Source organism: Crotalus tigris, unplaced genomic scaffold (assembly GCF_016545835.1).
Source record: "Crotalus tigris isolate CLP2741 ecotype Arizona unplaced genomic scaffold, ASM1654583v1 scf7180000024371.1489680, whole genome shotgun sequence".
Taxonomy (NCBI): domain Eukaryota; kingdom Metazoa; phylum Chordata; class Lepidosauria; order Squamata; family Viperidae; genus Crotalus; species Crotalus tigris.
In genome coordinates this window covers 130,742-151,045 of record NW_024100541.1, presented here as the reverse complement: position 1 = coordinate 151,045, position 20,304 = coordinate 130,742, and the positions used below count along the sequence as shown (strand labels likewise).

At 41.6% G+C, this 20,304-nt stretch overlaps 1 protein-coding gene across 21 annotated transcripts in view; it reads right to left on the bottom strand.

The window, feature by feature from the left end:
• MSI2 (musashi RNA binding protein 2) overlaps positions 1-20,304 on the bottom strand; it is a 453,994-nt gene that overhangs the window by 384,850 nt on the left and 48,840 nt on the right. For all 21 annotated transcript variants that reach the window (XM_039328150.1, XM_039328151.1, XM_039328157.1 and 18 more), the window contains exon 2: positions 15,068-15,160. In XM_039328150.1, coding sequence (XP_039184084.1) covers positions 15,068-15,160 — 93 coding nt within the window. The remainder of the gene's footprint in view (positions 1-15,067; positions 15,161-20,304) is intronic.

Below are 20,304 nucleotides of genomic sequence, written 5' to 3'. Positions count from 1 at the left end.
GTCACAAATTGCCCTGAAATCCAACGGGATGACTTTCAGCATATAAATATTTTAAATAAGTACAGCTTCCAGTTGCTTAGGAGGGCTGAAGCTTGACCAAACTGATGGAGGCTTGGGGGAATTTGTCAAAAGCCAGACTAAATGTGAAGGACAACGTGGCTGGCTCGGGATTGATGCTGCTCCTTTTTTTCTGATGTATTACAATGCAAAAATAGTCTCTCACCAGCTCTTTGGATCAATATCTATTTGTGGACCAAGAAATTACATGTATCACCATCAATGACACATTTTTCAGCAGTCGCATCTGAGTCACCTAAGACAAAACTTTCCAAAAATAGCCTTTGTTTACTAGAGTCAAAAATCAAGATATTTGAATAAAAAGCCTCCATTCAAATAAAAAAAGTAGAAAAGCACCAAACAGCAAGAATGAAGCCCTGCTGATTTCCTAAGAAATTCTATTAGATGACATCAAATTCCTACCACATAGTTCATACAATATAAATCTAATGAAAACGCCTGTCTTTTAGCTGTTCAGCAACATGTTCTTGATCACCATTACTAACACCACCGAAAGGCCTATTGTCCAAAGGATGTTTCCCAGAGTGTCCTTTGTGATTTACAGATATCAAAAATATACACACATCTGACTGAGGGTCACACGAGTCATTCGCAGGAGAAGCTGGAAGTAATTGCTGAGAAAGTGGTGTTAAACAAAGAGTTGAAACCACAAAATTGCTGAAGGGGGAACATTAAAAATGTCCAACGCAGACGAAACAGTATTTACTATCAAGAAAGAAAAAAAAACTCCTGGTCTACAGATGTCTTACAGGTTACTACTTGGCTATTAGGAATAATATCACAGTGTTTTATATAAATTAGACTTTGGAAGCCAGTGCAACAAACCCATAAATGCCTATGGTGGAACAAGTTCAAACCATTCATTCAGAGTAATAGTCTCCAGTTGAGCACAGTTATCCAAACTACAAGTGATAAGATGGCCAAAACTAAGCAAACATCTGCGAGATGAATTCATCTCTGAGGGGAAGCCAACAGCTTGTTATCATTAAGAAGACATTACTTGCTTCCCATCTGAACTACAGCCCCCCTTTTTTTGGAAAAGCAATTGCACCAGATGTTGGCAGCTACCTTCAAATGGACCACAGGCACCTGCTGTGGAGGGCGGGGAACTGAAGGGTTCATTCCCTTTTTGGGGGGAGCCCACATGAGAAAACATGGCCACAGCACAAGTGAACACGCTGAAAACTGCTAAGTATCTTCCAGTGCTCAAAGGAAAGTACGCCATTTTCCCTTTCTGGTATATAAGTCAGTAGGTAGGTGGGTATTAGGAAGCAATAGATTCAGGCTGGAAAGACACACCCTCCCTGCCCTTCTAGTCTAAACTCCATTGGCCAAGCAAGTCCTACTAAGTTAAACCTTACAGAGAAGGAGCCTCCAAATGGATTAAATTATACAGGTAATCCTCGACTTACAACAATTCATTTATTGACTGTTTGAAGTTATAAAGCAGTGGTTCTCAACCTGTGGGTCGGGACCCCATTTGGGGTCAAACGACCATTTCACGGGGGTTGCCAAACAACGCAGTCCACCATTTTTTTCCCCCTTTTCCTTAGCTGTGCTACTCCCTTTTATTCTATTGGCTTTTGAAAGCCAATAGAATAGACTCTCTTGAATAGAGTCTAATTCTATTGGCTTTCAAAAGCCAATAGGAATTGTCCAGGCTGTCTTTGCCCTGCTGAGCCCGCCAAAAGTCCCATTCTGCAAACGGTGCTGCACCAGTTGGGTAGTCCTCGACTTACGACCGGTTGAGTAGTCCTCGACTTACGACCGGTTGGGGGGGGGGTCGCGGCATTAAAAGGGTTGAGAACCACTGTTATAAAGGCATTGTAAAGGTGACATGACCAGTTTTCACACTTATAACTGCTGTAGCATTCTGAGGATCACGTGATTCAGATGCTTGGCAATTGACTCGTATTTATGATGGCTGCAGTCAGCTCCACAGACATTAGTGTAGTGTGTGTGTGTGTGTGTGTGTGTGTGTGTGTGTGTGTGTGTGTGTGTGTTACTCATCTACAGGTAGTCCTCGACTTACAACAGTTCAATTAGTGACCGTTCAAAGTTACAACAGCACTGAAAAAAATGACTTATGACCGTTTTCAGACTTAACGACCATTGCAGCATCCCCATGGTCATATGATTTACATTCGGATACTTGACGACCAGTTCATATTTATGACGGTTGCCGTGTCCCGAGGTCATGTGATTCTCTTTTGTGAACTTCTGACAAGCAAAGTCAATGAGGAAGCCAGAGTCACTTAACAATTGTGTTACTAATTTAACAACTGCAGTGATTCACTTAAAAACTGTGGCAAGAAAGATGCTGGATTGGAAGAATAATTGCCACTGGTGGTTTTCTTATGTTAGGTTAATAATTCTGCAAGATGCCTCCCCAAATTTAAGTCTATTGCTTGGATTGCACACTTTAAAAAAAAAAGAAGAACCATGTGGCTCACGACTCATTTCAACCTGTACTATCCTAGCCTGAAGGTTTCTGCTCTGCCTTTATGGAATGGAGGGAACAGCAGACATAGAGAAAATGTTTAGCTATAAGCAACATCCAGCAGGAAATTCATATGATATAAAATATATGCAACCAAAACATACCATTTAACCTCACTTTCTATTCTCAGAAATACTTTTCATATGAATTTGATTAGTTCCTTAACCAGCAAAAGAGATCTCAGGCCCTTTTCAATCTGGCTCCATTATTAATTGCTGTTTAGTTGAAATGCAACTTCAAGAAAGGTCACATTCCAGTGAGGCCACATGCATTCTGGACTTATTGCAGATTAGCAACTAGTTAATCCACCTTCTGTTTAGATTACCTAAATTGGTTTTCTACATGAGCTACTTTGCCCTTGTCCCCATTTGCACAGACTGGTTGCTACAGGGAGGGAGGGAGGGAGGGAGGGAGGGAGGGAGGAAGGAAGGAAGGAAGGAAGGAAGGAAGGAAGGAAGGAAGGAAGGAAGGAAGGAAGGAAGGAAGGAAGGAAAAAATGAGAGGAGAGGAAGGAGACAGGAAAAATGAAATGAAATGAAATGAGGAAGGAAGGAAGGAAGGAAGGAAGGAAGGAAGGAAGGAAGGAAGGAAGGAAGGAAGGAAGGAAGGAAGGACATTAATTCAGCAGTAGCAAAGGAGAACAGAAGAGCTGGCTGCTTCAGAGATCAACAGAAGCATCTCAGTTTGTGGGCCCTTACAAGTATTTTATGATGCAAATGTTAGAAACAGCTCTGACAGGTTCACGTTAATCTTGTCAAAGTCCAGACATCTGAATTTTGCATTATGAAAAATACTCTTTGCAAAACTGCTTAGACTGGCAGGCAACCTCCCTCCCCATAACTGACAATACTATATTAATAAAGGTCAAGCTATTGTTAATAAATGCACAGAAGGAGTGAGTTGTGTGACCTTGCACACATCTCTGCAATATCTTCTCAGCTGATGTCCCACTTTGCTCTCACATTTCCTCTCCCGCAGAAACAACCCCTTTGTGCTAAATTGCATGTCCTACAGAAGTAGGAATGCACAAGGATGAATGTGCATGCATTCAATCTCACAATTAACTAGTGTACTGGATCCTCCACCTTTCTCTGATCCATCCCTTTTGCCAAGCAAGATGGTAATATAAATCTTGTTCTTAGTCCTGTGTCTGGGCAAGTTTTGTTTTAGTTTTTTAAAAAAAATTCTACAGAATTATTACAAACATTTTCCCCCCAGTTGCCCGAAGTTCCTATAATCTCATGAAAGATTCCAAATTTTAGCTATGCTGGCAGAGGGTATCAAATTGGTGGCTGCAAACTACACAGCTGAAACCCACATCATCCCTGTGAGATAAGATCCTCCCCCCACTTTGACACTCTTTCAAAAGGCCCAGAAGACATGGTTTTGCTAGCAGACCTGGGGACCCCAGCGTGCTATGGAGCCCATCAAGTACAGGTTGTCCTCGATTTACAACAGTTAATTTAGGGACCGTTCAAAGTTACAACGGCACTGAACGACTCAGGACCCTTTTTCACAGTTGCAATCTTTGCAGCATCCCCATGGTCATGTGATCAAAATTCAAATGCTTGGCAATTGGTTCCTATTTATGACAGTTGCAGTGTCCTGGGGTCATGTGATCTGCTTTTGCGACCTTCTGACAAGCAAAGAAATTGGGAAAACCAGAGTCACTTAACAACAATCAAATCAGCTACAGGTAGTCCCCGACTTACAACCACAGATGAACCCAAAATTTCTGTTGCTAAATGAAACGTTTATCGAATCAGGTTTGCCCCATTTTACAACTTACCCACTGCAGTGATTCCCTTAACAACTGTGGCAAGAAAAGTGGTAAAACGGGGCTAAACTCATTTAACAAATGTCTCACTTAGCAGAAATTTGGGGCTCAATTGTCAAGGTCTAGCGGTAGTTGGTTTGACTGTTGTCACCTGGGGGATGAGGGGTAATTGGGTTTTGTACTGGGGTTTTATTTCTTTAAGCCGCTCGGAGTCACCGTGAGTTGGGCAACCATATAAATTTTCTAAAGAAATAAAATTACTTCTCCGTTGAGGAATGACATTTCTTGAACGTCTCCCTAGTGTCCCAAATGAAGCCGCACTCAACATCCTGAGAGAAGATGAATTTTGCAGTACCTCAAAACCTTCTAGCTTCAGACAGTGGTTTTCCAGGTAGAAGGCCTCTCTTTCTTTATGTATAAAACACTTGAACAGGCCACCAAAATGATTGATTTGCAGCATGTGGGGGAAAGGGCGCCATTATGCCTATTTTCTGTAATACCACATTTTTCTCCACATGCTCCTCTCGCAGCCAAAGAACATTAGTCTCTCACAGGTGTTTGAAACACTTCCTTGCTCTTTGGAGAACTCAGGCTCTAAATGGCCTCCTTAAAAATAATAAAACAATAAGAAACATTTTATTTCGGACACTGACTTTGTCCTCACCTTTTCCCCCTCAAACAACCATGAACCCATATAATACATTATCTGCCAACATATAACACAATTATCTGTCAACAGGCTGCTTTCTATTCCTGGGGAGAATAAAATAAAAGCCAGATTTATACATCTGCCAAGACTTTCCAAATAGGATGTTTCAAATCCTTCTTTTTTTTCTTTTTTAACTCCTCTGCGGAGCCAAGGATGTTGGTTCCATAATGTTGATGATTTTCAATGTCTGTTATTCTCAATCAGTAAGGTCAACTGTCCTCTTCCAGTGATTGGGGAAACAGGAAAACACTGTGAGGAGGAGGAAACCGAACAGACTCTGGTGAAAATAAGCAAATCCAGCATGCATCCTCCTGAAATTAGAAAAAGCTACAGGTATCCCAAAAGATCAAAAAGGTGGGTTAGATTTCCTAGGAAAAGGATCGAGAGACACAACTGTCTCCTGGTTTTAAAGAAGCTTGTAAGATCACCAAGAAGAGACTGATTCATTTCTTCAGTCCAATGAAGGTTTTGTGTCATCTCATCCACTTTACCTGGTCGCTCTGCAGAATCTTTTCTTTTACTGAGAAGAAAGTCTATCTTTTCTCCTACTGAGCGGGGGACACATAAACTGTCTGTTAATAAATTTAAATTTAATTAAATTTAATTTAATGACAACCAAGCTCAGAGAGCATCAAGGACCCCACTGTTTTAATTCATTGGTTCAAGACCAATTGCAATGTCTTATGTTCCATAGTATTCTCTGTATTATTACAATCTTCTTCACAAACTAAGGATACTGTGTTAGAATAGATCAGTAATGGTGAACCTTTTAGAGACTGAGTGCCCAAACTTCAACCCAAAACCCACTTATGCTGGGTGGGTGTGGCCCGCCGGGTAGGCATGACTACAGTGGTCATGGCAGATGGGTGGGCGTGGCCAGGGTGGGCACGGCCAGCTCGATGTTGCTCCTGGGGAGGGATGCCTGTGGGGCCGGGCAGGTTTGGGGGAGATCCAGGAGTCTCTGGTGGGTGGGGCGGTGGGCAGGAGGCTGGTTCTGTAGGGTGAGGTGAGGCAGGGCGGGAGTGCCATGTCTCAGGGCAAGGTGAGGCAGAGGCCAAGGCGGCTGCTGCCTGATACCATCGGTCCCCGCACACAAAGGCCAGCAAGCGCATGGGTGCTGGGATGCATCCAGCCACGTGGGACCTCAGCAAGTTAGCGGGCGGCTGGTTGAAGAGGACAGTTGCCATCTCCGGGGCATGGCATGCGTGCCCATAGAGAGGGCTCCGAGTGCCACCTCTGGCACGCGTGCCATAGGTTCGCCACCACTGGAATAGGTCCTTCTCAGTGAGGAAAGTAAGGAGGAGAAAAAAGCCCTCAAAGGCAACAGGGTTTGCCTTGAAACAATTCTTCAGGAATGTGTTTATTAATCTTTCGTTCATTCATTCATTCCCTTTGTGTACTGCTAAACCTCTCAAGGACTCCTAGTGGCTTATAATTATAAATCAACAATTAAAACACCTACAGTAAAGCAATAAACAACAATAAACCAATTAAAACACCCATGCCCAAATTAATATAATAAATATTATATATAAAAAACAATCAGATCATAAGAATAATATTGCTGGCTCTCTCATTAATTAAAATAATAAATAATCTATGGCAACAGTAGGCTAAGTGCCAAATACTACCTAGAAGAGCTTGGTTTTAATAAATTTCTGGAAAATTGTAGCAAAAGAGGCAAGACTTATTTCAACAGGAACGTTAACACCAACACTGCAATCATTATGGATTATTAGGGATAGTTTCATGATCATGTGAAGTAACAGCACTACATTATACTGCACTGGTGAGACCACACTTGGAATACTGTGTCCATTTCTGGTCACCCTGATACAACAAAGATGTTGAGACTCTAGAAAGAGTGCAGAGAAGAGCAACAAGAATGATCAGGGGACTGGAAGCTAAAACATATGAAAAATGGTTATAGGAATTGGTTATGTCTAGACCAGGGGTAGGCAACCTTGGCTCTTTTATGACTTGTGGACTTCAACTTCCAGAATTCCTGAGCCAGCATGGCTCAGCATGGAAACCTTTCCCTTTCTCCTCAGCATGGCTGGTTCAGGAATTCTGGGAGTTGAAGTCCACGAGTCATAAAAGAGCCAAGGTTGCCTACCCCTGGTCTAGACTAATGAAAAGAAGGAGTAGGGGTGAAAATGATAGCAGTGTTCCAATATTTGAGGATCTGCCACAAACAAGAGGGGTCCAACCTATTCTCCAAAGCATCAAAAGGCAAGACAAGAAGCAATGGATGGAAACTAATCAAGGAGAGAGAACCAGCCTAAAAATACTTCAAGGAACTAGATATGTCTAATCTAATGAAGAGAAGAACTAGGGGTGACATGATAGCAGTCTTCCAATATTTGAAAGGATATCATAGAGAATAAGGGGTTGATCTATTCTCCAAAGCACCTCAGGACAGGACAAAAAATAACAGGTGGGACATCATTAAAGAGAGATCCAACCTAGAACTGAGGAGAAATTTCCTAACAGTGAAAAAAAATAATCATTGGAATGGCTCACCTTGGGAAGCTGTGGGTGCTCCATCACTGGAAATATTCAAGAAAAGGCTGGACAGCTATTTGTCCAGAATTGTATAGGGCCTACTGCTTGAGCAGGGGGTTGGAATAGAAGACCTCCAAGGTCCCTTCCAGTGTTCTATGTTCTAGCTCCTGGACTAGCTTTCTTTACTTCATGAAAGAGGGCCACACAGATCTGCTCTTTTAACATCTAACTCTTCAAAGGCAACTGGACAATTTACATCCCCACCCTCAAAAAGCAGGGTATGGAAATGTAATGTGTGAAAAATATTCTCATAGGCGATGGAGAGATTGTCAGCAGCCAGTGCTCCCCCCCCAAACCCTTTTACCAGTGTTATTTCTTTATTTTGTGTTAATTTAGGTGGAGTACTCCTCGACTTACATAAATTCACTTAGTGAACGTTTGAAATTACAACAGCACTGAAAAAAATGACTTATAACCATTTTTCACACTTATGACTGTTGCAGCATCCCCATGGTCATGTGATTAAAATTCAGATGCTTCGCAACTGATTCTTATTTACAACAGTTGCAAGGTCACCTTCTGTGACCTTCTGACAAGCAAAATCAATGGGGAAGCAAAATCAATTGTGGTCGTAAGTCAAGGACTACCTATACTCAGACTTACACACTTACAGTATAAAATTTTATCCTTGACCTCCTCTGATCCTAAAACACAGCAAAGAACCTGCTGAAGGTTTAATAAACAATCTAAACTTGGGGAGTGGGAGACATTTTTGAGCAGAGCATTATTGAAATGGGTATGCTAAGGACTAAATACCAAAATTTGTCCCCCAAGCTGGAAAAAAATGCCTATTTTTTTTTTTACCAGAATCTGCAGTTCTATTGGGTTGATAGCCAATAGTTAGAGGGTAGTCCATCATATCCATCCAAAATGAACAAATGGACAGAATCCCTTTATTTCTCATGATAATAATCCTATTATAATGATATCCTCAACGGCCTTTTAGGCCTCAGGGAATAATAAATATTTGCACTATATTAAAGATCCCCAAACTTGGCAACTTTAAGAGTTGTGGACTTCAACTGGTTGGGGAATTCTGGGAGTTGAAGTCCACAAGTCTTAAAGTTGCCAAGATCATTGCACTATATAATATTCTAATGGATCATTAATGGTTCACAGATATCCAGACCAAACCAGGTACAGGCCTGATGGGATAGGAGGCTATTTCCAGAAAAGGCCTCAAGAAACCAATGTCCAAGGTGGTGGTGGGGGTTTCCTGAGAAACTCCACAACACTCAGGACTTTCAGAATGTACACTGGTTGGTTGAAAAATCACATTTCTTCAAGCAGGAAATGTATTCAAAATATAAACAAAAGCTTATTTGGGGGGGGGGGTATGGTTACTTTTTAAAATTCTTCCTTAAGTGATTTATGTGCCAACAAATGCTTATTGACTCTTAGTGACCACATAGATAGATTGTTCTGAATGATGATCTGTACCCAACCTGGTCCTTCAAGTTTTTCCAATGGTCAACTCATTCTCATGTTCTCTTTGTGAACAATTATTATTGCTCTGCAGAAAAGTCTACCCTTTGAACAGATTTTACTAGTAAGCTAGTTTATTATTTGGAAAATTCTTCCTCCTGCAAAGTCCATCTTAAATCTGAGTCAGATAAATCCCAGTCGTTTCCAGCCTCTCATCCAACAACTTCTACTCGGTTTTAAAAAGAGATGCTTTTTAATTAGTAAAAATTGAATGGTTTGTGCTTGTTAAGTATGTGCTTGAGACAGAGATGTTGATTCCAACGCCCGCTCTAACTTCTTATGTGAATTTGTAATAATAGAGTTTAAACTGTTCTTTCAATTTTTTAAAATATATTTGTGAACAGTTCTTAAGGTGTTCACTTTTATTTTAGAAAATAAAACAGATGGCTAAAAAGCCTGCTCAGTTTATGAGGAAAGATAAATATAAAATGAATATTACTTCAAGATTGATATCTCCTTTTAGAGTACATCTAATTTCTTCGTGTAAAACAGATTGATATATTCAATGGAAGGACAAACACATAGTTTTTCTTTGACTAAATTGTGAAAACGGGGATTTAAATTGCCTTATTTTTCAGCTTTACTATTGGATTCATGACTTCAATTCCTCCGTGGAATACACATAGAATTTTTTAAAGAAGAAACACCACTATGGACACAGCCAGAAAGTTGTGGCTGGGCCTGGCTCCATTGTATCCGTTGCGCTATTTGACCTCCTGCATTATTAGCTGCAAGGAACATTCAGAAGATGCTAGGACAGAAACAAAACATTGACCTTTATTCTCCTATTAAAAATTACAGATCACTGATTAGTTAAATTGCAGGTCATGAGAAAGCAGAGGTTTTAGATCATATTGCCAATCACCTTTTTCATCCATTTGAGTTAGAGTAGGAAGAATCTGAATTGCCTAAAACTGCAAAATGACAGTACAATACAGGTAGTCCTTGACTTACCACCACAATTAGGAGGAGAATTTTGGTTGTCAAGCTAGGCATTTATTGAGTGCAGCCCAGTTTTGTGATTTTTTTTGCCACGGTTGTTAAGTAAATCATTGCAGTTGTTAAGTGAATCACATGGCCATTAAGCAAATCCAGCTATCCCCACTGACTCTGTTTACTGGAAGCCACCTGGGAAAGTCACAAATGGTGATCATGCGGGAGTGTGGCAACAAAGTCAGGGATTTTTTTTCAGCGTCCTAACTTTGAATGGTCATAAAATTAATGGTTGTAAATCGAGGACTACCTGTAAGGTAGGATACCCTATTGCCTAAAAAATCTTTTCAGATCCAGAAAATCCAGATGTATAGCGCTGTATAGTTCCACAGAGTGAAAATATAATAAGTCTTGTAATCTGGAAGCCCACTTCTGCTAAAGCAAAGCAGATTTTGATCTGGGAAACTTCTGCACGACTGGAACAAAATAAATCATCAACCATAGTTACAAAACAGACCTGGAACCCAGCTAATTTCACAGTGTACCAGGGCTTAACCTCTCTAGGTCCTAAATGGCATTTCTAAATAATATTCCAGTAGAATACCTTGCTGTTCTAAATCAGCTGACCCACGTAATTTTAATATGAAAAGTAAAAACAAGTCCTGCAGTTAACATTCTTATCTTGACACAAACGCAAAAAGACACGGGGAAAAGCAAGGCCGCCAGAGGTACATAAAGGCACCATTGTAGCAGCCCACTGAATTGGAAATGACTCGTAAGCCTAATGAAACAAAACTTTTGGCAGGAAAACAGAATGAAAGGAATGAGACAATAAAAAGGCAGGAACAAAGGCAGCTGAGTTGTTTCAGCTTAAGAAAATAAGCTCACTTTGTTGTTGGGAAAAGGCAAAGCCGGATTAGGATAAATCAGTGACTAAGCAGAAGTCTTCACATCTAATTACACCACTCATCATACATATATAAAGTCTAAATTGCAAGTGTCTAGAAACTCCAGGTCCCAATTACTTTCAGCAGAGTTTTGGAAAAGTAAGCAGGGCATATAAAGACGTTGGGGATACTACCTCTCATTTTATTAGAATAAGAACTATATTTTATCTACATGCACATAAGTCCATTATATTTCACAAGGGGAATGTTGTAAAAATCTAAGTACTCTTGGAGATTCCCAAATTTGTTGCAACAGGACCTCTACACAACCATGCACACACAAAAACACTCTACGGCAGTGATGGCGAACCTTTTAGAGACCGAGTGCCCAAAAACTGGCCCCGCCCCACTCCACTCCCTGCCCTGCTTCCACTCCCCCCCTTGCCCCACCCCCACCCCATTTGCCCACAGGGCCACTCACCACCTCCAAAGCCCGCCGCAGATCGCCCAGGCAGCCCAGCAGCACCATGGCAGCCATGCCCTCTGCCCGCGCCCCGCAGCATCAACTATGCGTGATGGGGTGTGAGGGCAGAGTCTTGTCTACGCTGCCTGGCTGCCATGTCCTTGGCTGCGCTGCTCTGTGTGGGCCACGCTCAGGGGCGACTCTCCTCCCGGGGGACTGCTGGTAAGGAGGGGGTCACGGGGGGAGGCGAGGCTGGGGCAACAGCACGTGTGCCCACAGAGAGGGCTCCGAGTGCTGCCTCTGGCACACGTGCCATAGGTTCCCCACCACTGCTCTAGAGCAGTAAAAACTCATGTCCTTTGTTTGGGAAGGGAAAACTACTTAAGAGCCCCTGAATGCAGAGACCATAATACACCAAAATTCAATTTTCTTGGCCTTCACTAAACTATGGATTGAATCCCTAAGGAAATTCCAGAGAGCAAGCAGGTGCCTCTTTTTTTTAGATTCACATCTAGCAATAATGAGTATGCCCCTCACATTTAGTTTAATATCTCTCCTTTTAATAAGACACAATTAATTTCCTAACGATGAGAACAATTAATCAATGGAACGGCTTTCCTTCAGAAGTTGTGGGTGCTCCAACGCTGAAGATTTTTAAGAAGAGATTGGACAAACATTTTTCCGGAATGGTATAGGATCTCCTGATGGAACAGGGGATTGGACTAGAAAACCTCCAAAGTCCCCTTCCATCTCTGTTATTCTTTTATCATTATATTAAATACTTTTATGATTGTGGGAAAAAATAACCAGTGAACAAAGGGCGATGTTTCTGTCAGGCTCTATAACTTTTAACTACTCAGTCTATAAAAACTGCAGGTGGCCCAAATCAACTTACAACTTCTCTTTCACAGGGTGAGAGAGAAATGTTACTACAACACAAGTGGGCGTCATCTAAAGACAAAATTTCCCTGAGATTAATATCTTTATTCATGGGCGCATCTAAATTTAATCAGATGCACGTCCACACAGAAGAAAGCCACATTAATATTAGTGTGACTTACTCCCAGGTGTGTGTGTTGTTCTGCAGTATAAATCCTCTAACAGTCAGCAATTTATGGAGTAAGGTTGGAGCACCTGGATGGCAGCCATCATTTAGATTTTATTTATTTTATTAAATTTATACTATATTTGGAAGCTGCATGAAAATTTGAGATGAAGAAAAGCCTATTTGTTTGAGTTTTCTTGGGTTTGGGGTATCAATAAAAACAACAATTGGATTTTCCAAGAAAAGGAGCCTCCAAACATTGTGGAAGAAAGAGAAAAATCAAGGAGGCACCAAAATTTTTGTATTGACTCAGCACGAAGCCACCAGATGGCAAAACAAAACTGATTCCTGAAGGGTGCATGTGAGAAGCACAGAAACATGCATGCAGCAAAACTATTATTAACTTCAAAACTAGATGGAGGAGTTTGGCAGATTTGACAATAATTAAGGAAGAAGCATTCAAACCCCTGACACAATCCTTTAATAAAGGGCTCAGCGGGCTGTAAACATCACCCTGTCGGAATCAGAGATTATCATCGGAAAAAAATAAAAATAAAATGAACGGTTAGCAAAACAACTATCAATCTAACACAATAACTATTAAGAGGTTTCCTTTTGCCACAAACAAAAAGGTAGGTTCAAAACAAGACTTTAAGAGTCTACGTCAAAATATGGGAGCTTTCTTTGGTAAAATAACACACAAGAGCAGGCTGGAAAGTCTAAGGCAGGACTGATGTCACTTCTGTGTAACAAGTACTGACCAACTCATAGCTGACAAAACGTAGTACAGGTAGTCCTTGACTTACAGCCATTTGTTGAGCAACCATTCAACGTTACAACAATACTGAAAAAAAGGGACTTATGACCGGCACTTTGCATTTATGACTGTTGCAGCATCCCTACGGTCATGTGATTAAAATTTGGGTGCTTGGTAACCACCATGTATTTACACGGTTGCAGTTTCCCAGGGTCATGTGATCCCCATGACCTTCCCAGCTGGCTTCCAACAGGCAAAGTCAATGGGGAAAGTTGGATTTGCTTAAAAACCGTGTGATTCACTTAACAACTGCAAAGGTTTGCTTAACAACCATGGCAAAAAAAAAAGATCATAAATTCAGGCACAGCTCATTTAACCACTTTGTTTAGCAACAGAAATTCGGTCTCAATTGTGGTTTAAGTCGAGGACTACCTGTAAGTTAATATTCCTAGAATGAGGTGGCCCTTAAATATTGATGATCCTCCCTTCCTTTGGGGGGGGCATTGAAATCAAGGGTGATTCAACACGATCCATCCAAAATGATGCCCCCCTTACCATATGGAGCAAAATATTTCAACAGCCCCCAATGTGTTTAACATGAGCCATGCCAAAACTGTGATGGAATGTAAAATACAATTTCTCTGTAGAAATCTATCATGATATCAAATGTAGAAAAAGGGGTAGAATCAGCAGACAGGAGAAGGGACTCAATTAGAGAAAAAATGGGGGTGCCTCTTTGGAAGACCTGAAGACCCAAGTTGAAGACACATCATGTAGATCAGCATTTTTCAAGCTTGGCACCTTTAAGATGTGTGGACTTCCAACTCCCAGGCTCCCCAGCCAGATTTTGGAGAGTTGACGTCTACAGATCTTGAAAGTTACCAAGTTAGAAAAATACTGATTTAGGAAACAGCTATTGATGTGGTCACCAACTTTTGGCGCATAGACATAATCAAAATACAATTGTTCTTCTTTCACATTGGCAGAGAAGATCTTTGGCATAGGAGATGTTTGGCACAGCAGCCTCAAAATCCATCACCTCTGACAAACATGGAGAAGGACTCCAACCCAAGTGGACAAAAGCTGGAGAAATGCCCATGGATTGGCCTCTTATTGTTTTGGGTGTTGTTAGAACAGCTCAAAGGGGACAGGGCATCAAGATATCGTTATTCTGTTTTATCAGCAGCCATTGCACGACTTAAAAAAAGAAGGAGGAAAAGCCTTATCAGTTGAACCTGAGGTTTGTTCAGTAAGATCCCCAGAAAAAAGAAATAGTAGATTTCTCTGAGGAGCAGTTCTCCAATGGAGCTAGTGAAACAATAGGATGCCAGGACATACGTAGGCCTATCCATCTGTCTGACATGCAGTATAATATCTATCTCTTGAAAGAAACACCAGAAAAGGAAATTCAATACTATTATAGAATACTCAAACCAAGCATATACCCCAAGAGTAATATGCAGCCACCATCCATGCCAGGGATGTACCTGGTCACCAAATTTCAAATAGATAAAAGCCAGAAAGTTCAACAGGTGGAGACACTTGGTATTTGCAAAGGGCAGAGTTGTGTGCAAAGTTTCAGAAGGTTGGAATCAAGACAAAACACCAAGTTCATGCAGGGTGTGTATGCACAAATGCCCATTTTACCACTAAGACCGCTGACATAAGAATCTTAAATTAGGGGAAACGGTCACATTGGTATGCTTAATGTAGGCACATGTTAAGGCACAACCAGATAAAAATCTGACCCACACACTCACAGAGATACACAAATTAATTCTGAGAGAACAATCTGCAGAGGGGTCCAGGTCATAAAAAGTCATTAAAAAAAAGAGAAGGGTGTTGTGTTAAACCCCACCAGACCTTACCTTGCCAAACTGTTCAAAGTACTGCTTTACGTCTTCCACTACCGTATTAGCTGATAATCCACCTACAAATATTTTCTTTGTTCTTGTGACCATCTGTAAAAAGTTAGAAAAGAGGAGAAAGGGTATTATTCCAAATTATCCCAAAACAAGGTCTGCCACAGATATATTTTTCCAAGGTTATGCTTAATCTCGTTAACAACAATTCATCTCCTTTGCTGAAAAGGAATATATAGGACAGGGATGGGCAACTATGGCCCCTTTATGACCTGTGGACTTCAATTCCCAGAATTCCTGAGCCAGCTAGCACACAGCTGCAGGTTGCCCACCTCTGATTTAGGACATTCAATTCAATTCAAAGAAATGCTACTTGGTTAACAGTCTTTGATGTAAGATTTGGGCATTTCAACCCTGTTGGCCCATTTTCTTTTCATACAGGTTTTTCTTCTGAAGCAGTTTCGTTTGCATGCCTTTCACGGCTTGTAACGTGACCACAGCAAGTTCAAACTATGTCTCCCATGCTGGTTTCCTTCAGAAACTTCCTTTATTGCTATTCTTGCCCTCCACCACGATGCTCAGAACGGTATGTGTCAAGTAATATTTCTAGACTTCAGATACCTGGAGCTAAATAAAATGAATTTTAATGCACTTAGATCCTCTTAGATCCAATCCTGTGGCTTAAGAAGCTCATTTCAAAAACTGGATTATATTTTTTTTTCCTTCCTCAGCTCCCACCAAATTATCTGGATAGGGTCAAGCTGGGAAGACCCCATGCATAACCCAAACATATCCAATCATCTTCTTAATTTGAAGGTGGGGAGGACGGCTTCAGAAACTGTCCCATTATAACACCATGCAACTCTAAATGCAGAAAACATGGACCACTTCTTTTGAGAGATGGGTTGAGACAATTCTTTGTCGTATTTTTTGACACTCACAGAAGCGCGTGATTTAATTAAACAATACACCTCAGGCAATCATTTGCCATGTTTATTCCCCCTCATCATCTTATGCTAATGAAGTGCATTTGAATCTGGCTTGCAGATTTCTTGGTTAAGCAGGGATCTGCACCCCAGTCTCCAATCCATATTTGATATACTAGCTATTACATCTCTGGCACGAGGTTGGTAAATTCTGTGCAGAATGGGGACAAAAAGTTGTATTACTATGGGTTCTTTTCAGGACATCAGGTCAGTGGGGCTCCAAAACCTCATAGAGGTAACATTAACCGTACAGGTCTCTAGGCAACAAACACACAAGCAGAATACAGAATGCAGAATAACATAGTTGGAAGGGACCTTGGAGGTCTTCTAGTTCAACCTCCTGCTCAAGCCTGAGACTCTATATCAGGGGTGTCAAACTGTCAGCCCGTGGGCCGGACACGTCACCAGGAAACCGCGCCCACCCCATTGCCAGCAATGGGAAAAAAGCTCTGATAAGTCATGCGACATCACATGATGTCGCAAGTTTGACATGTCTGCTCTATAACATTCCAGATAAATGACTGTCCAATCTCTTCTGATAAACCTCCAGTGATGGAGCACCCACAACTTCTGTAGGGAAGCCATCCTGCTGATTAAATGTTCTTACTCTCAGAAATTTCTCCTTAGTTCTAGTTTGGTTGTTTGTTTTTTTCCACAGGTTTTCATCCATTGCTTCTTGTCTTGCCTTCAGATGCTTTGGAGAATAGGTTGACTCCCTCTTCTTTGTGGCAGCCTTTTAGATATTGGAAGACTGCTATCATATCACCCCTAGTCCTTCTTTTCATTACATTAGACATAAGCACTCCAAGAGTAGCACTCACTGCTCACTACTCCACTTTTCCCCAGTTTTACTACAGCTCCTACTGCTGCTCCTCCACTACTACTCCTTGCGAGCTGTACTGCTAGAGACCAGCATCTCTTTCTATTTGCCTTAGGCCAAAGGTTGCCAACCTTGGCAACTTTAAAGCTTGTGGACTTCAATGCTGACTGAGGAATTCTGGGAGTTGAAGTCCACAAGTCTTAAAGTTGCCAAAGATTGCAGACATCTGCATAAGGCTGCTTCAGGCTTTATTTCCATAAAGAACCACAGACCACCTGCCCTCCATCACCACCACACCACAGCTGCCTCTATGGCCACCAGTTGGCTCTGCTGGCTAGGGAAAGGTCTTGAAGGGATAGGGCAGGGGTAGGCAATCTTGGGTCTTTTATGACTCGTGGACTTCAACTCCCAGAATTCCTGAGCCAGCCATGCTGAGGAGAAAGGGAGAGGTTTCCATGCTGAGCCATGCTGGCTCAGGAATTCTGGGAGTTGAAATCCACGAGTCATAAAAGAGCCAAGATTGCCTATCCCTGAGATAGGGCAACAGCAGCCCAGATGCTGGTTATTTTGCAGGCAGCCTACCCTCTCATATATGCATACCACCAGCCAGCTGTAGCCTTTGCTCTCCAAATGAACTCTACTACAATTTCAGACAGACTCAAGGCCTACAAGAGTTCCAGTTGAATGCAATTGGTTTATGTGCCAGAGTGGGACTAAGTTATCGTATGCACGTTCAGATTGCAAGAAGAATTAGTGGATGATCAAACCCAAGTCCCTTTGCGCCCACGAAGTATCTCCATCCAGCCCACCTTGAATTCCATAACTCTGGAGTCGCTGCAATAGTCATAAGCGTGAATAATGGTCATAAGTCACTTTTTTCACTGCCGTTGTAACTCCAAATGGTCGCTAAACAGAACTGTTATAAGTGAAGGACTACCTGCAGTGGTGAAGGCTATGTGTGCAAGATCTGAGGGATGCTATTTTAGATATTTCTGAAATATTGCTCTGCAAAGAGGCAGACTTAAAACCGATGACAGTATGGAGATCACACACACACACACACACACACACACACACACACACACACCTGTGCCCAAGCTCTTTTGGATTTCAAAGGTTTTCTGAGAGGCGGGGCAGGCGGAACACAAGGGCTGCGTAGAAAGAACAATGGCCCAAATCACTCACGGTTTGTAGGAAAAACTTAAAAGGTGTTGAAAGCAACCTGGAGTGTCTTTTGGTCACAGCAGCAAATGTGTTGTAACTTCGCGCTGCATGAAGGAGTGCTCCTTTACTCTCTAAGGATCAATTAAAAAGTGGCTTTAGTGAGAGAGTCTCATTTGTGGCTTAGCCAGTTCAGAGTGAGAGGTACGAAGCGAGCAGGAGGCAAAGCCAACAATGAAAACATTATTCTTATGCCTGGCGACAGCGTTGCCAGAAGATTTTATCTTGAAAGGGCAATGTCTTAGCAAAGAACTTTCCAACTTCAACTAAGGAGGACCACCAAATCTATACCACGGGATAGGAAGTGCCTCTGTGCGCTTGGAAAAATTGAATGGTGCACAACAACTGGTTAGGGCTGGGCCTAGGGGAGCCTTTGGTTAGTGCAGGGGTAGGCAACCTTGGCTCTTTTATGATTTGTGGACTTCAACTCCCAGAATTCCTGAGCCAGCATGGCTCAGCTTGGAAACCTCTCCCTTTCCCCTCAGCATGGCTGGCTCAGGAATTCTGGGAGTTGAAGTCCATAAGTCATAAAAGAGCCAAGGTTGCCTACCCCTGGGTTAGTGTATCAAAAGCATGTTAATAGAATAGAATAGCAGAGTTGGAAGGGAGCTTGGAGGTCTTCTAGTCCAACCCCCTGCTAAGGCAGGAAACTCTATATCATTTCAGACAAATGGTTGTCCAATCTCTTCTTAAAAACTTCCAGTGTTGGAGCATTCACAGCTTCTGGAGGCAGGTTGTTAAAATTTTATCTTCTTATGAATGAAGGCACTCAATGTGTTTAAGCCACAAAAAGATTCCACTCATACTAAAACTTCATTTCAGCTGATAAATTGTGAGCATCCTAAACAGAATACAGGATAACGGAAGGGACCTTGGAGGTCTCCTAGTCCAACCCCCTTGCTCAAGCAGGAGATCCTACACTATTCTGGACAAATGCTTGTCCAATCTCTTCTTAAAAACCTCCACTGATGGAGCACCCACAACTTCTGGAGGCAAGTCATTCCACTGATTAATTGTTTTGTCAGAGGCAATTTCTTCTTAGTTCTAAGTTGGTTCTCTCCTTGATAAGTTTCCATCCATTGCTTCTTCTTCTGCTCTCTTCTTGAAACTACTGCCACGTGTTTGACCTTTACCATAAAATTAGGAATGTAACTTGAATTCCAATGGCAACATCACTGGATCAGTTCTCTAGTACATGTTTTCTTGAGACTTTTTGGAACCAGCACTTTGAAGCACTATGTGCTTGATGCGTTCTGGAACTCTACAAAATTCCAGAAGAAGCTGAGACAACAATCAGAAATATCTGATTAAAAATAAAAAAGATGTTGAGGCTCTAGAAAGAGTACAGAGAAGAGCAACAAAGATGATTAGGGGACTGGAGGCTAAAACATATAAGGAACGGTTGCTGGAATTGAGTATGTCTAGTTTAACAAAGAGAAGGACGAGAAGGGACATGATAGCAGTGTTCCAATATCTCAAGGGCTGCTACAAAGAAGAGGGTCTCAAGCTATTCTCCAAGGCGCCTGAAGGCAGGACGAAAAACAACGGATGAAAACTGATCAAGGAGAGAAGCAACCTAGAACTAAGGAGAAACTTCCTGACAGTTAGAACAATTAATCAGTGGAACAACCTGCCTCCAGAAGCGGTGAATGCTCCAACACTGGAAGTTTTTAAGAAGAGACTGGACAGCCATTTGTCTGAAATGGTATAGAGTTTCCTGCTGAGCAAGGGGTTGGACTAGATGACCTCCAAGGTCCCTTCCAACTTTATTATTATTGTTGTTGTTGTTATTACTACTACTACTACTACTATTATTATTATTAGTAGTAGTAGTAGTAGTTACTACAGAATTGATTCCTTCCACATAGAAGACCAAGTGTCTTGCTTCAACTGAAAGTCTATAAAGTATTGCTACAGGTACTGTAGTTCTTGACTTATGATGAGTCACTTAGCAACTGTTCAAAATTACTGTGGATTCCAAAAAGGGGACTTAGGACCCGTATTCAAATTCCAATATCAAGTCCCACATGGTCACATGGCCGCATTTTGGGTGCTCTGCAATGGCCCTTATTTACATTCATCTTCTACACCCCACGATCATATGACCGTGATTTGTGGTTTTTATTTTATTTATGTACTTATTTGTATCCTGCCTTTATTACTTTTACAAACAACTCAAGGCAGTGAACATATTCAACACACCTTCCTTCTATTTT